General features: G+C 40.9%; 1 protein-coding gene across 5 annotated transcripts in view; it reads left to right on the top strand.

Moving 5' to 3' along the window:
- sun1b (Sad1 and UNC84 domain containing 1b) overlaps positions 1–14,465 on the top strand; it is a 28,433-nt gene extending 13,968 nt beyond the window's left edge. For 3 of the 5 annotated variants that reach the window (XM_062438215.1, XM_062438214.1, XM_062438212.1), the window contains 21 exons: positions 2,462–2,653; positions 2,796–3,049; positions 3,386–3,643; positions 3,814–3,948; positions 4,682–4,810; positions 5,673–5,756; positions 6,667–6,777; positions 6,898–7,017; positions 7,143–7,236; positions 7,755–7,813; positions 8,206–8,408; positions 8,622–8,897; positions 9,001–9,093; positions 9,682–9,773; positions 9,897–10,041; positions 10,169–10,483; positions 10,622–10,706; positions 11,898–12,013; positions 12,137–12,304; positions 12,396–12,488; positions 12,596–14,465. In XM_062438215.1, coding sequence (XP_062294199.1) covers positions 2,535–2,653; positions 2,796–3,049; positions 3,386–3,643; positions 3,814–3,948; positions 4,682–4,810; positions 5,673–5,756; positions 6,667–6,777; positions 6,898–7,017; positions 7,143–7,236; positions 7,755–7,813; positions 8,206–8,408; positions 8,622–8,897; positions 9,001–9,093; positions 9,682–9,773; positions 9,897–10,041; positions 10,169–10,483; positions 10,622–10,706; positions 11,898–12,013; positions 12,137–12,304; positions 12,396–12,488; positions 12,596–12,712 — 3,066 coding nt within the window. In that variant the 5' untranslated portion in view covers positions 2,462–2,534 and the 3' untranslated portion in view covers positions 12,713–14,465. The remainder of the gene's footprint in view (positions 1–2,461; positions 2,654–2,795; positions 3,050–3,385; positions 3,644–3,813; positions 3,949–4,681; positions 4,811–5,672; positions 5,757–6,666; positions 6,778–6,897; positions 7,018–7,142; positions 7,237–7,754; positions 7,814–8,205; positions 8,409–8,621; positions 8,898–9,000; positions 9,094–9,681; positions 9,774–9,896; positions 10,042–10,168; positions 10,484–10,621; positions 10,707–11,897; positions 12,014–12,136; positions 12,305–12,395; positions 12,489–12,595) is intronic. The other 2 variants (XM_062438216.1, XM_062438213.1) reach the window with 1 other exon arrangement.
- Positions 14,466–14,724: the final 259 nt, after the last annotated feature.

The following is a 14,724-nucleotide window of genomic DNA, read 5'->3' on the forward strand; positions in this document are numbered from 1 at the left end:
TTACTACAGTCTGACTTACCGCTCTGCTCAACTGTACTTGTATGGCCTCTTGTGCTGGTATTACTGGCAGTAACTGTCCCTCTCCAGCATGTAACATAGAGATACATGAGCTACAGTTTGATAGCGGCACATAGTACAGGGTGTCCAAAAAGTCTCCTACAATTTAACACATTTATTACAAAAGCAAATGAATAGACAAATCTGTTGAAATGTAGTCATTTAATACACCTCTATATGGGCACCATTAGTTGCACGAAGCACATCAAGACAGTACTCGATTTCTTGCCATGTTCGCTGTAGCATAGCCTCATCAATGGTGGCAATGGCATCAGTGATCTTTTGCTTCAAGTCCTTGATGTCCCGAATCTTTGTTCGATACACAAATGCAATGTGTTTAAAAACGTTGATAACACTGAGTACATAGAACACATCTGATTAAACATATCTCCTTGGAAGTAGCATGAGTTGTTATTGCAAATGTTACTTTCACCTGCAGGTAACAGCAATGCGAGTGCTGCTTTCATACTTCCACATTCCACGACCCTTAATGATTTAGCGAGCTTGGTGGTGGCCTCCATATATCATATGTTACTGCTGTGTGTTTGCATTCCTCTTTTGTGAGATTTGTTTTTCCCAATAACTCACAGGGGTGTGTGTGACACAAAGACACACTCCAAGCACAAGTTTAATTTAGTTTGGATGTGTGGTTTTAAATCGCTGTAGTCATATCTCTGATTTTTGTATTGATTTTCTGACACACATTGGAACACTCCTCGATGTTACAGACTTCAGTAGAGGGATGTGTAATAAGTAAAACTGATAATAGTCTATTAGTGTGAAGACTAGCAGAATAATATTGCTTTTTAAGTGAAAAGGCACACTTTGGTCAGTTTGAGACCAACAAGATATACTGTACATGTAAGGGTGCTGCTCTGGTCATGTGATCTATGGAGAGTCAGTTAGAGCAGAAGGCAGGATGCAGAGTGAGGTCGAAAAGCACATAATTGGCTCTTGGTGGGAATGTGTAATCCTCAGGGTTTAGAAACAGAGGGAGGCCCAGAGAGCAACATGCACAGTACATACAGATGTACACATGCTTGTATATATGACTGCGACTGTGACTGCTCAGTCTGCAGTTTGTCCTGAGTGCTGTGAGCAAGGACCACTGACAGGGACTGTGTGCTTGTTCCTTAAAGCAAATTAGTCTTGTTTACACAGGAAAGGTTCCTCCTTCTCAAACGTCTAACAGGAAGTTTATTCCCTGTCCTCTAGTGACAGATAAAGTGCTTTGCCCCCCCTCTTTATTTGCGCTCGCCTGCACGTCTGTGAGTCTAGGAGTTATTCTGCCTGACCTAGTTGAACCACATGCTGGGGAGTGCACACAGCCTGCAGAAAAGTACAGCGTGGTTAGGTCACTTAGGTTCAGCTTGTCAAATCATAACTGATTGTACAAAATTGCAGCTGAATGAGTAAACTAGTGGTTACTGGTGGATGTGTGATTAGTGTGCATGACAATAATAGGATAAAACAGGAGCTTATAAAAATGCACAGGGATAACATTTGTTTACACTTAATTTATTTTATGTTCCAATCTTAGATTTAATTTGTTAATTTATTCATGTTTATTTATGTATTAGTTTTGATGTTTAAAGATAATTTAAGAAGTAGGCCTGTCCTGTTGATTATTTCATAGTGGGCAGTGCCGTGAATTTATTTTAAAGTTTAGTTTTGTTGAAACTCTAAGTCAGGTACAGGACTAGTTTTTATAATGGTTCTAGTGGATCTTACAACTGCTGCCCTGTTGCCTATTAGTCATGGCTGGATGTTGGCCTGGCTCTGTTTGCCTACAGTAGCGTGCCAGGTGGGTGTGGCCCAGTGAGTCACAGCTGCACAACGCATGGCAAAGTCAAAATTTACAACGTTCATGGTGTGTTTCAACTTACTGCTGGCTGTAGATTGCAGCGAGTGGAGTAGAATATGCTTTTCAGTCTACTTGCATACTCTTGGAAGTTTATTTGGGTAGTTTTTCTAATTTGGCTTTCAAAAACACACTGAGCCTATTCTTTTGTCTTGTTTTCTCTCTCCCTTGTGAGTGAGTCACTTCCTGTCAGGCCCATCGCCAGTTGCAGGGAACAACAGCATCACAGTTAATTCTGTCAAATGGACTCTCTGTCCCCGTGTTTTGTTTTGTATTGTTTTTTATTGTTGGAAAAAAGAAAATCTCTCTGAAGTTGACATGTTGAAAATGATACACACACATTAGGAAACAGTGCAGGATGTTGTTGTACAGTTTTGATTTGAGGTTGCTTTCTGCTTTTATTGAACTGTTTTTATTTTTATTTTTATGTAGTGGACGTAAGAAAGTTCCCGCGCTGTGGTTATCTGTTATGCAATACCTCCTTTTATTAACCGCTTTCTTTTCCCACTCTTTTTGTTCCACTCTCCTATCGTTCTCTCTCAGCTCCAGTTACTCAACAGCAGCGTTAGACTTTGAAAAGGAGCACCAGATTGCTCCTGTGTACGAGTCGCCCAGGATGTCACGGCGGAGCCTGCGTCTGCAGACCAGTGCTGGTCACTATGGCAACGAGAGCCTGGCTGATTACACCCAGAACCACAGCAACAGCAGCTACACCAGCACCAGGAAAGAAACACGGTGAGACTAGCAATGGAAACACACGTCAGCTTCACAGAGTATCCGTAAATGTTTGATGCTGTGAATCTTTCTGATGGTGTCTCATCTTGACACACACAACCAAAGTAACTCCTCTTTATGTTTCCTATCTGTGCTCTCCCAGGACGCAACGGAGCAGAAAGCAGCAGTCCAGTTCCGGCTCCCTGTCTTTAGCCTTGAGCCAAGCCGCCACACCGAGGAAAACCCTCTCCTTCTCTGCTGCTAGTACCCCGATTAATAACAGCAGCAGCATTCAGCAAAGCCACACTGTGTCTGATGCCTCACTGCTCACCCCCATCCTGGACCAGTCCAGCCTGAGACAACGCACCATCATTACAACAACCACCACCACCACTACTTCTGTGGATGGACACCGGGGTCAGTTGTTGAAAATGTATTCCATCACAAATGACAAATTATGCTTTTGAAAAATGTAAAAGTTATATGAGCATCATTTAAAGTAATTCCACCATGCAAGATATATAACTGAATGACCTTATTGTAGTCTAAAGTTTAAAGTAAGATTTCTGCTGCTTAGACATAGATGTATGATGTAAAATAACGACATCTGGGTCGTATCTGTTGGATATTTACTACAAATATACTTTTCAAAAATGTCAATAATGCATTCATATTTGATCAATTTAACCATTTCCCTGTGTGTTTGAAGTCACGTCAATGATAATTATCTGTGCACATGGTATTCTCTTTCAGGAAGCATCGCTGACCACAGTTCATCAAGTGTTAATGGTGACGTCAGTGCCAGCGCATCAAAGTCCCACACCACGCTCGCCAATGGCTACATCTGTAAAGACTGCTCTTTACACTCTCATAGGACAGAGTCCCTTACCACACGCTCTTCATCATCATCATGTTCTCAGGCAGCAGAAGCTTCCACCGATGCTTTCTCCCTCTCATCGTCACCTTTCACCAGCATATACTACAGGGACAGGAGTCGGAGGAATAAAACAGGTGAGAAACTCTGGAGTTGCCATATTTGAACTGCAGACCGCTGTTCCTCCCACACATTTGTACGTCTAAATGTTGAGAATATTGGAACAGGAAGGTGAAATGCGAGTATCTCCATGCCTTTATAAGATTATGATTATGAGAATATAATGAGTTGTGGTGTTTCTCTCCAGGTGTCCTGACGTCAGTGTCTAATACGTGTATACGCTACAGCAAACGAGCCCTGGCCCCCATAGTGTCCCTAGTCACCCTGCTCTTCAGCAATGTGCTTTGGCTGGGTTCAAGGGCCAAGAGCCCACCAGGAAAAGGTATTCAACAAGAGGTGCTCTTCATCCATTACCCATCATTCTCTTTTTTCTGTCTTTTGTCTTTTGGGGTGACATGTACTGGTTGCTCAGTTCAGAGTGAGATTCTCACGTATATGACTTTTAAAAGTGATAACAGATTTAGACTCTTTATTGCAGCACTTTTGAAATCTCCACCCCTGTTCCTTTCAGGCCTCTATTCACCACTTAATGTTTCTGGCTGAGTCATGGTCTCCTGCTATTTTATAAGTAACCTTATTACTAGGGCCCAACTGATGCTGGGTTTTTGGGGACAATACTGATATTAGGGAGTAAAAAAATTCTGATATCAATGTATTGGCCGATGATCTTATATATAAGTGGAGCATATATATTAAACTTGAAATAAGGAAAAGGATCAAATGTATGTAAAATGTTGCATATATAATTTTAAAGAATAATAAAAAAAAATCTGCGCATATCTGACAACATATATGCAAATACCAATATATCAGTTATTGATCAGCTGACTGATATATCAGTCGGGCTCTACTTATTATGTTTCCTCGTATCAGGCCGTGCATACATCTCTGACCTTTTCCTTAATGGGGTTTCTTCAGGGGATTTTTCTCTCATCCTCTTCACCTACTCTTCATCCCATCTTTTATTTTTAGTTTGTACTTTTTTCATGTCTTAATCAGTGGTTCAAGAGTGCGTTTTGACTAACAGTGAGTGTTTGGGATGGGTGTGTCACCAGGTGTCCTTGCGTCGTTTTCGGACTCGATGAGACAAGCAGTGTCCTCCAGTTTGTCCCAACTGTGGCTGTTTAAGCAGACCACTCTCCACAGAATGATGGGCTGCAGGGCCAATGGCTATGAAGGACAAGGTACCCTCCCCTGATACTGAAAAGGTCGAGGGTCACAGCTCCTGACCTCACTGACCTCTTCTATTAATAAACTTTCTCTTCATGCTTCTTTCCTTTCTGGTTTAAGGAGAAAGAAGCCTTGCATTAGGATGAATATGTAAAATTGTCTAACTTTCTTTTAAAGTGGGATTGACTTTGCACATTCTCTTCATCATCTCTGTCTCTGTCTCATCATCCACCTGTTACTTTCACGCTGTTGCTTTCTATTTCTAAATGAGGAAGTATACTAGAAATAAAATTAACATTGTACCCCCCCTTTAAAAACTATTGCCTGAATTTGGACACGACCTTCACATAAGTTGCATTTTTAATGGAAGTCTCTTAGTTCACATGAGGTCGTGAGAGAATATGTGCACTTAAATGACCATTCAAGCAGAACTGAAAAGACACTCCTGCCTCATCAACCACTCTGCAATTTTTCAGTCTCCTAAGATGTGGTGTGTGGTTAGTAAATGAACAAAAAGGGTTTTTTTTCTTGCACCCTGCACAGTACGAGTAAGAGATATGTGTACATGGATAGTTTTATTTCTGGTATACTGCTGACATAAATGTGCTCTTTTCACAGCTACAGAAGAGTTTAATCAACTCTTATTCTTACTCTGGAGGACGGGTGTCACTACTTTTTGTTTTTCTTGTTTCTAACAGTTTCATCTAACTTTTTTCTTGCACCTCTATTCTTGTGTTCCTCATAAAGACAGAATTCTTCTGCCATCACATTTGTGACGTGCACTTACTCTTCATCCATCATGCACTTCGCCCTGGTTTTCGCATTGCAACATGTTTTAAGTTAAGTAAATAAAAATGTGTTGTATGTATGTTGCAGCTCACTCAAGTTTCTGTGGAAGCATGAATGTGAAGGATCTGGTGACTGAAGACGCATCACATCTTAATCTCAATGGTTCCCTGTGTAAGCAGACACACACACACACACTTCTCTTTTTCGCTATGCTTTTCTTGTTGTTGCTGTGATTGGCAGAGTTAATAATATGCGTGACCTATGTTAGCATCAGCGAGCAGAGGTTGTGTGAACTGCTTTAGCTAGTCAGCAGCCTGTTGACCGCTGTGACCCGCAGATGCTTCTTTTTCACGCAAGTCTGTCGCACAACCCTGTTTTAAAACACCACTTCAACATGACACTTTTCATTCATGATGATCACTGCTAGACATTAACAGTCAGCTAGTTTTTATTCTACTTCTAGTTTTTATTTTACATCAAAGCAGATAAGCAGAAGTGAGCCAATTTGTGTAAGTAGGTGCCAGCTTATATTGTGGAAATATGAAAAGCTGAAAATAAAACAATGAAATAACAGAAAATATCAGACTCAATGAATAAACAGAGCCATGAAATACCATTCAGTTGACAACGATAAAGTTTTTTAGTTGTTAGAAAAGACGTAAGCTTCATATTGGCTTCTTATTGTGAAGTCCAGTTGTCCCTCCTTTTAGCAAAGCCAATGCCACATATGAAATGAGACAGTGAAGTAATAGGGCAATAAATGCTTTTGTCAATTAGGAGATTTGGTTGTTCAATGATGCGTTGGGAGTTTGATCAGGTGTTGTCACACATTTAGCTTTGCATGTTGTCATCACACATATTGCAGACTATGCAATATGAATGCAAGTGGCCCTTGTATTTTCTTTTTTTAATAAACATAACTTGTTATTACAAATTCATTTTATGCTTTTTAAAACTTCCTTTGCATTGATTATTTGCAGAATTATTCCTTTTATTTTTATGCTTGCAATCCATCATAATGTGTTCATTCACACATCTTTTTTTGTTTTCTGTTTGCCTGCCATCATTTGGGTTGACACAGGTGATGACTGTAAAGGGAAGCACTACTCTGAGACACACACCGTCCTCATCTCACAGTCCTCCAGGCCTCGGGGCCTGGTGGGGGCGCTGTGGAGCCTCCTAGCTTACACAGGTTAACCAGCCCTTCTCTTAAGTTGAAATGACGTTTAGCTCTGATAAGTCTATACCCCATTTGTTTGTTGTTATAGTTATATTTTGCTGTAATTAATGAGTTTATTCTTTGGTCTTCCAGGTTATTGCCTCCTCCAGCCAGGATACTGTGTGGTGAGAGCAGGCAAAGCAGTGGGATCAGGGGTCGGGGCAGCAACACAGAGGCTGCTCTCGCTGCTCTGGATGATCCTGGCAGCCCCAGGTTGGTGGCTCTCTCTCTCTCTCATTATCTTAAAATGCGTCCTCTCTGCTTCTTTCTTGGCTAACATGGCCTGATTGTGTTGTCACTCACGGTCAGTATTTTTTTAAATTCCCCAATCTGCCCAGTGAACGCAGGCAGCGGTCTTCTGTGGTTTCTTGCAAAAGGATGGTACCAGCTGGTGTCTCTTATGTCTCTCCTCAATGTCTTCTTTCTGACACGGTAAGACCCACAATGCACAGAATTAAACAGTTTTAACAGCTACACACACTTAATTGTTTTCAAAATATAATCAGTTATATTGAATTACAACTGAATTAGCTGTTTAAGAAAAAACGGGTGTTAGTTTTAGACAAGCATTTTACACATTTGAATAAGAATAAATCAATTCTTATAAAATATACAAATGTACCACATAAGTTGGCTGTTGAAGAAAAAACAACTGGTACTTTTATACAAGTACCAGTTGAAGAAATGTTTAAGACACTAAAAAGTGTCTTAAACATTTAAATAAGAATAAAACAATTATTATAAAATATATTTGGATATATATTTATATTTCCAGTAAAGTTACATTTTCAGATTTAAAATTTTTATCTGACACCTTAAATGTTCTCCTTTTGAGTTTTGACAGTTTGGATTAATTAAGGTCCATCAGGTCTTTCCTTAAGATCTATTTGAATGAACTTGTACTCCTGACAGTTGTTTATTCATCTAACTTGTGTTTGACTCTGTTTCAGATGCCTTCCCAAACTCTGGAAGCTCCTGCTGCTTCTTTTGCCCCTTTTGCTCATCTTAGGTGAGTTTATAAGAGTGTGCGCTTCACCCTTCCTTTATCACAGTTGTAACCCATTTAGTGGGCACAGAGAGAGAAAAATCAGTCTGTAGTGAGGCAGTATATGTCCTAACCAGCACGCATCCCTTGAGTATTTTGCATATCCAGTACCAGATTCAGGTCAGTCTTTCTTGGCTTCTAGTGAGCTACTCCATTCTGTGGCTCAGCCGTACTCTCACATACTTGGACAACAGCATAACTCAAACACATTTATTTACCCACTATTCCGCCTGACATATTCAGTGTATTTGAAAGGCTTTTGATCTTGAAGTAATTGAAAATGCACAAGTTTGTAATTAATGATGTACCAGCAGCTGAATGCAGTTTAACCCCCATTTTCTATCATCTATATGCAGCTTTATGGTTGTGGGGTCCGTCCACTGCTGCCCTGTTTGCCTACCTCCCAGCTATAAACCTAACGGAGTGGCGTCCTACGTCTCCCTTCACCCTCTTGTATAACTTGGTACCAGCCTCTGCTCCTGGTCCTGCCTCTGTCCCCGTCCCTGCAACAGACACTCCAGTGGAGCATACACCAGCCACCCCGGTCTCACAGGCACCGGTAAGATACAGACATGAAGCAGTTAATGGAAAACACTGAGTGACTGTGAGCCTGTGTGTATGCATGACCTTATTATGTTAAGTATCTTGCAGTTTTCAACTTTTTAATGACTGCAGTGCTCACAAATGCACACAAACAGTTTAAAAATATGTAATGCTGTATCAGTTATACCGTCCTCTTCCCCTCCACTCACTCCTTCATTCTTCTCTGCAGCCGATCATCCCCCCTGTGGTGGTCTCAAGTGTGGACTTGGAGCGTCTTGAACGTGTGGAGCGCCAACTAGCCCTGCTGTGGGAGCGAGTACAGCAGGGTGACCAGAAGCAGGAGCAGCATCAGACAGATGTGTTGGGTCTCTACAGCAAGCTGAGGGAGCAGCTCCACACTCAGACCGATAGGGAGAGCCTGGGACTGTGGGTGTCCTCACTGCTAGAGCAGAGGTTGAGTGTGCTGCGAGGAGAGCTGGAGCAGGACAAGAAAGAGGGAGCACAGGTAAAGAGATCATGTTGTTCCTAAAAGTTTAAGTGTTTAGTTACAATAGTGATCTTTTTCTTAAAATGTTTAAATCTTTCTTACTTCTTTCTTCTCTGTGCAGAACGCAGACCAGCAGAAACTACACCAAACGAGTCAGACAGCACGGCTGGCCGATTTGGAATTGCTGCTCAACACTCTGGCTGCCAAGACTGAGGTACATCCTCTCACTGCTTTTCCACCAAGAAAATGCCTTAAAAATCTTGACTGCAGAATGCATTTGAACAAATTACACATGGCTCTTCTTTTTGTTAGTTATTTTTACAGGCTAAGCACACATTGATAACACTGGCACTTTTGCAGTGATGTTAATGTATAATGTCGAAATGGCTGATAAACATAAATCATTAAAACCGGCCAAAATGTTTTATCAAAAGCAAATCTTAGATAAAATATAAAAACAAGCAAAATATAATAATCCAAGAAAAAGCACAGACTGAGGCTGAAACATTAGCAAGAAACACACAACAGGTAGGTATACAATGCATGGAGTCTAATTATTAAATGACAAAAAACACGATGAGACATGCAACGCAACCATAGAGACAATGGTGTTGAAAATATTGAATACCCAGATACGCTCAAAAGACAGCCCAAAAGAGTTTTCTCTTTGTATGTCCTCTGTTGTTATTGACTTGGTTTGTTTGTTATCAAGGAGATTTCACAATTAAGAATTATGGAAGTCTGTTTCAACTTGGTATTTTCTTTATCTGTATTTACTAATGGTTACCCATGTGTGTTGTAGGACGTGCAACAGAAGCAGCAGCAGTATGAGCACGAGAAAGAGAAATGGGAGAAAGAAGTTGTCACTTCAGCAGCAGACACAGCTCCCGTCAGGTACCAAAACCACATGCTGATTGATTTTGCCTCTTTTTTTTCTCTTCTATGTGATATGCAAATTTTGTAAGAAACTTTGCAGAGATTATAGCAGCTGATATGAGGATTTTGTCCTTCTCTCAGTGTGGGCGTGAAGCAGGAGGATCATGATGCTCTGCTGGCAGAGGTGCAGAGACTTGACTTGGAGCTGGGCAAAATCAGACAGGACCTGCAGGGTGTTGCAGGATGCAAGGGCAAGTGTGAGCAGCTGGACTCACTGCAGGAGACGGTAAGTAAAATATTGACTTTAATCTGATCCTTTGTGATTATATTGCATAAAATATAAAAGATTTTCCTGACATTCAGCTCCTGTATTCTGTCTGTATTCATTATATTTGTGTGTGTGCCTTCCACAGATATCAGCTCAGGTGTCCTCCCAGATACGTAAGGAGTTGCAGGCTTTGTTCTTCGGCAGCAGCGGGTCGGCAGAGGAGCAGGGAGAGGTGCCTGAGTCTCTCATCTACTGGTTGTCCCAGCGCTACGTGAGCACGCCCGACCTGCAGGCCTTACTCGCCTCACTGGAGCTGAGCATCCTGAGAAACGTTTCCCAGCAGCTAGAGGTCAACAGAGCCCAAACTCTGAGTGAAGCAGAGTCCCAAGCCAAGACAGTCATTCAGACAGTAACTGGGACTCTCCAGCACACTGCCTCTACTGAGGGACTGACAGAAGAGGTAATGAATGTGCTGTCAACATCATCATCACCATCATCACTGTGGATTTTCATTTTAATCACATAATCTAAGATGAGCTCTTTAAAAGTGTTGTTTTGAGGCTTTTATTTATCTTTCACTCTTGTGTTTGTGTTCCAGCAAGTGAAGCTGATTGTCCAGAATGCTTTGAAGCTCTACTCCCAGGATCGAACAGGTCTAGTGGATTACGCCCTGGAGTCTGGAGGTAAGACAACAATGCCTGTCCATCCTGGGCCTTAGTGTAAGTCAGTAGTTAACCATCTAATGGATGCTAGAGATTAGTGAGCCAGCTGTTCCATATCTTAGTACTGTGCTCTAATGTGCATTACGTTTTGTCTCTTATGTAATAAGCATGCAGAGATTAGCCAGGCTAAAAGACAACAGGGTATTAACAGCAAATGCTCAGGCTCCATTGTCAAGTCAGTTACTGAACAGTTTGCTGACCTACATGGGAGATATCTCTCATAGTAGTTATGAACGTCAGGTCATCTTGGTAACTCAGTGGTTAAGACGCATAACCTCACAATATAAATGTCCTTGGTTGACTCGAACCAGGTACCTTTGCTGCTCCTTCTTTACTTACACTAACAATAAAAAAGAAAAGCTAAAATGCCCCAAAAATCGAAAAAACTGAAAACTGGGCTTGAGCTACATAACTGGTTAAAAAAAAGGCACAACAGTATATATATGTCATGAAATTGATTTGGTTATACAGTTTATGCCTTTTACAGAGTGGATTTTAATTGTAAAGTGACATGAATAAAGTGTTCTTTATACTAAAACAAAGGCACATTGTGGTGTAGACAGCACTACAGAAGAAGGACCAAATGATGAGGACAAGTGGGCGAACACAAGGAATATTTGCTTTGACTCAAGTAGCTCTACTGATGTGTGAAGAGAAAACTTCAATGCAGATTGTGGTTAAGTAGTCAGAGAAGCCAGTGGTCGAAAGACACAACACACCAGAATTGTGCATCTTTGTAAGGACGTGGTGCTTTAACTTTTAACAGATGACTTTTATAAAAAAAATTTAAAAAAAACACTGAAATAAGTGTGTAAAATCAAAAATGTTTCATGTTTCGAAATTCTCCTGCAAATGTAGAACAATTAATACACTCACATGGCATCAGCTGTGAAGCATGATAACCCCTTAACCTAATTTTATATGAATAACTAATTTGTGGGCCATGAAATTATAATTATATTTTTAGTATAATAACTGTTTCTTGTTTTCGTGTGTGTGTGTGTGTGTGTGTGTGTGTGTGTGTGTGTGTGTGTGTGTGTGTGTGTGTGTGTGTGTGTGTGTGTGTGTGTGTGTGTGTGTGTGTGTGTGTGTGTGTGTGTGTGTGTGTGTGTGTGTGTGTGTGTGTGTGTGTGTGTGTGTGTGTGTGTGTAGGTGGCAGCATCCTCAGCACCCGCTGCTCTGAGACATATGAAACCAAGACAGCCCTCATGAGTCTGTTTGGCCTGCCACTCTGGTACTTCTCCCAGTCTCCACGTGTTGTCATCCAGGTGAGCCTCACTATGAGCATATCCAACAAAGAAATATTTTACTGATGATTGAAAACATACTATTATGAGGGGGTGATGTTGTTGAGTAAATATGACAAATTTCCCACGCTTCCTCTCCGTCAGCCTGATGTGTACCCGGGTAACTGCTGGGCATTCAAAGGCTCCCAGGGCTATTTGGTGATCCGGCTTTCATTGAGGATCCGGCCCACATCTTTCTGCGTGGAGCACATCCCCAAAGCCTTGTCACCAACCGGAAACATCACTAGTGCCCCACGTAACTTCACTGTCTATGTAAGAAACATAATAACATAAAGCCACAAAAGCAGACACTTGGTAAACTCATGCAAGCATTTATAATTAACTGATGTTTCTTTGTGTACAGGGTCTAGATGATGAGTACCAAGAGGAAGGGAAGCTGCTGGGACAATACGAATACAATGAAGACGGGGAGTCACTGCAAACCTTCCCTGTTATGGTAATTTAGACATCAGTGTGTTAAAGTCGCACTTCCTACTTGCAATAAATTAAAATCAATTTAGTGTCTGCCAGCATGCGCTGAGTATTTCCCCTCTTCTCTTTCAGGAGCAGAATGATAAGGCCTTCCAGATAATTGAGGTGCGGGTGCTATCTAACTGGGGTCATCCAGAGTACACCTGCCTGTACCGCTTCAGAGTCCACGGAGAACCTCGGCCTCAGTGAACCTACCACTACTATACACACTCATATCAGACATATCACCCTATCTGTACATAGCTCTCGCCTAATTGTTAATAATGGAGGGGACTCGGCAGAAGTTGTGGACGTTTTTGTATGAAAGACATGAAGACACAGAAGTTGTGGATTGTTAAAGGAATGTGGCCAGACTGAATCATGGACATGTGTTTTGTATTATTGAAAGAATCACAAGAAAGTTTGTACGGGGGAATGTTGAGGATCGCAGAAGAGGAATTGAACCACGGAAGAAGCTAAAAGTCCAGGTCCCTTTTTCGAAAGACACCTCTTGCACTGAATCAGCCCATGGGGGGGCGCCAGACTCCACTGAACGGACAAATCCACCCCACTCTCAGCACCTTCCACTCCTACAGGAAGGTGGACGCTTGAAAGGGGGGATTAGACTCATCTCCACCATTTCTTCATATAGTCTGATTTGGTTTTGTGTTCTTGATCATCTGTTACTTTGATTTCCTGTTAGAACTACTATTTTCAGGATCAGAGCCACTGCACCTTTGCCTGTGAAGCTGTCCCGGCATTTCACTCCCTTTTGTTGCTGTCAGGTCTCTGAAATGACTTAAACTGAATGATTTGGCAGCCTGCAGGACCCACAGCTGGTGCATACTGGACATGCAAGGCTTTCTACTGCTGTTCACTACATTCAAGGCTTGCCATCATACATCCATATAGCCATAAATAATACTTTTTTTTGTTTTGAAACTAAACATGCTGCCTATGGACAGGCTTTGAATGTTTTTTCAAGCGGAGGCGCGATGCAAGTCATCCTTTAACTACACAGCAACACTATATAACCACTGACCTGAGCTCTATGTGACTGGAGTAATAGGAGGTTCTTCACTATGTAAATTAAGCAACATAGACAAAATACGTGTATGGTTATGGATAGACGCCAGGATTAACTCTAGCATGTGACTCTTCCTGAACCGTACTTTTAAGTATAACATGCATCATGGATTTACGTGAGGGTGTGTCCTCTCTGCCTGGATCTCAAATTACCAATCAATGTTGAAAGGTAACTTATATAATTACTCCTGTAGACAAGAGTGGGATTTTTCTTTTCTGCTTCAAGAGTGGACTCCAAGCCAATGGGATGGTCTTTCTCCCTCTAGCTCAGTTACAAACGTCCTCCTCACATGGGCTCCCTCTATTCTGATACCCTGAAGGAATGTAATCTGTATATTTCATTGTTGATAGTTGGTCCTTTATAATATCTGCTTTATCAGTGTTGCTTTATAAAAATCATCCCGTCATTATTATTATTATAATTATTATTATTATTATTATTATTAATGTGTTACTACTATTATTTCTGCGGTTACCCATTGTGTTTTGCTTTTTTCAGGTTTTCTCTTTTGGCGAGGGGGGGGGGGTGTTGATAATGTCAGAGGATGCACTGCAACAACTTGTCAGATATGTTTGTGGCACAGGTCTTCACAATTTGTTTAAAAAATGGGGGTGTGTGTAGTCATCAATTTTGGTTGCAAATATGGGGATGTCTAAAATGTTATGTATGAAATTGTTTTGTTCACAATCTTATTTATTAACAAGTCAATTAGTTGCAGCGAGATGTGAGTAACTGCGATGTATATTTTGTCAAAAGCTGTTCAGTGCATTTTGAAATCATCTTGGGACTTTTTTTTTTAAGATAAATGGCTATTTTTGTTCAGTCATGAGATGACTTAACTGCTTTGGAATATATTCCAATAAAGATTTTAATTTTGAAGAACTTTGTCTGAATAACATCATCATGGCCAACGATGACAGTCTGCATCTACAAATGCATCTTTTTGTTTTTGAATATCTGTAGGGAAAAGACTATTTACAATTCAGTAATTTGTTTGTTTTCTGTGTTGTTATTTTTTGTTTGTTTTTTGTGTTTAGTTGGTTTTGGGTGGTCCTTAACACCATTAATTTAGCGCCAATAATAATAATCATAAATTGTATAAGTTTGTTTTTTTTTCCTGAAGGAATCTACATTG

This window comes from Scomber scombrus, chromosome 18, assembly GCF_963691925.1.
Source record: "Scomber scombrus chromosome 18, fScoSco1.1, whole genome shotgun sequence".
Lineage (NCBI taxonomy): Eukaryota > Metazoa > Chordata > Actinopteri > Scombriformes > Scombridae > Scomber > Scomber scombrus.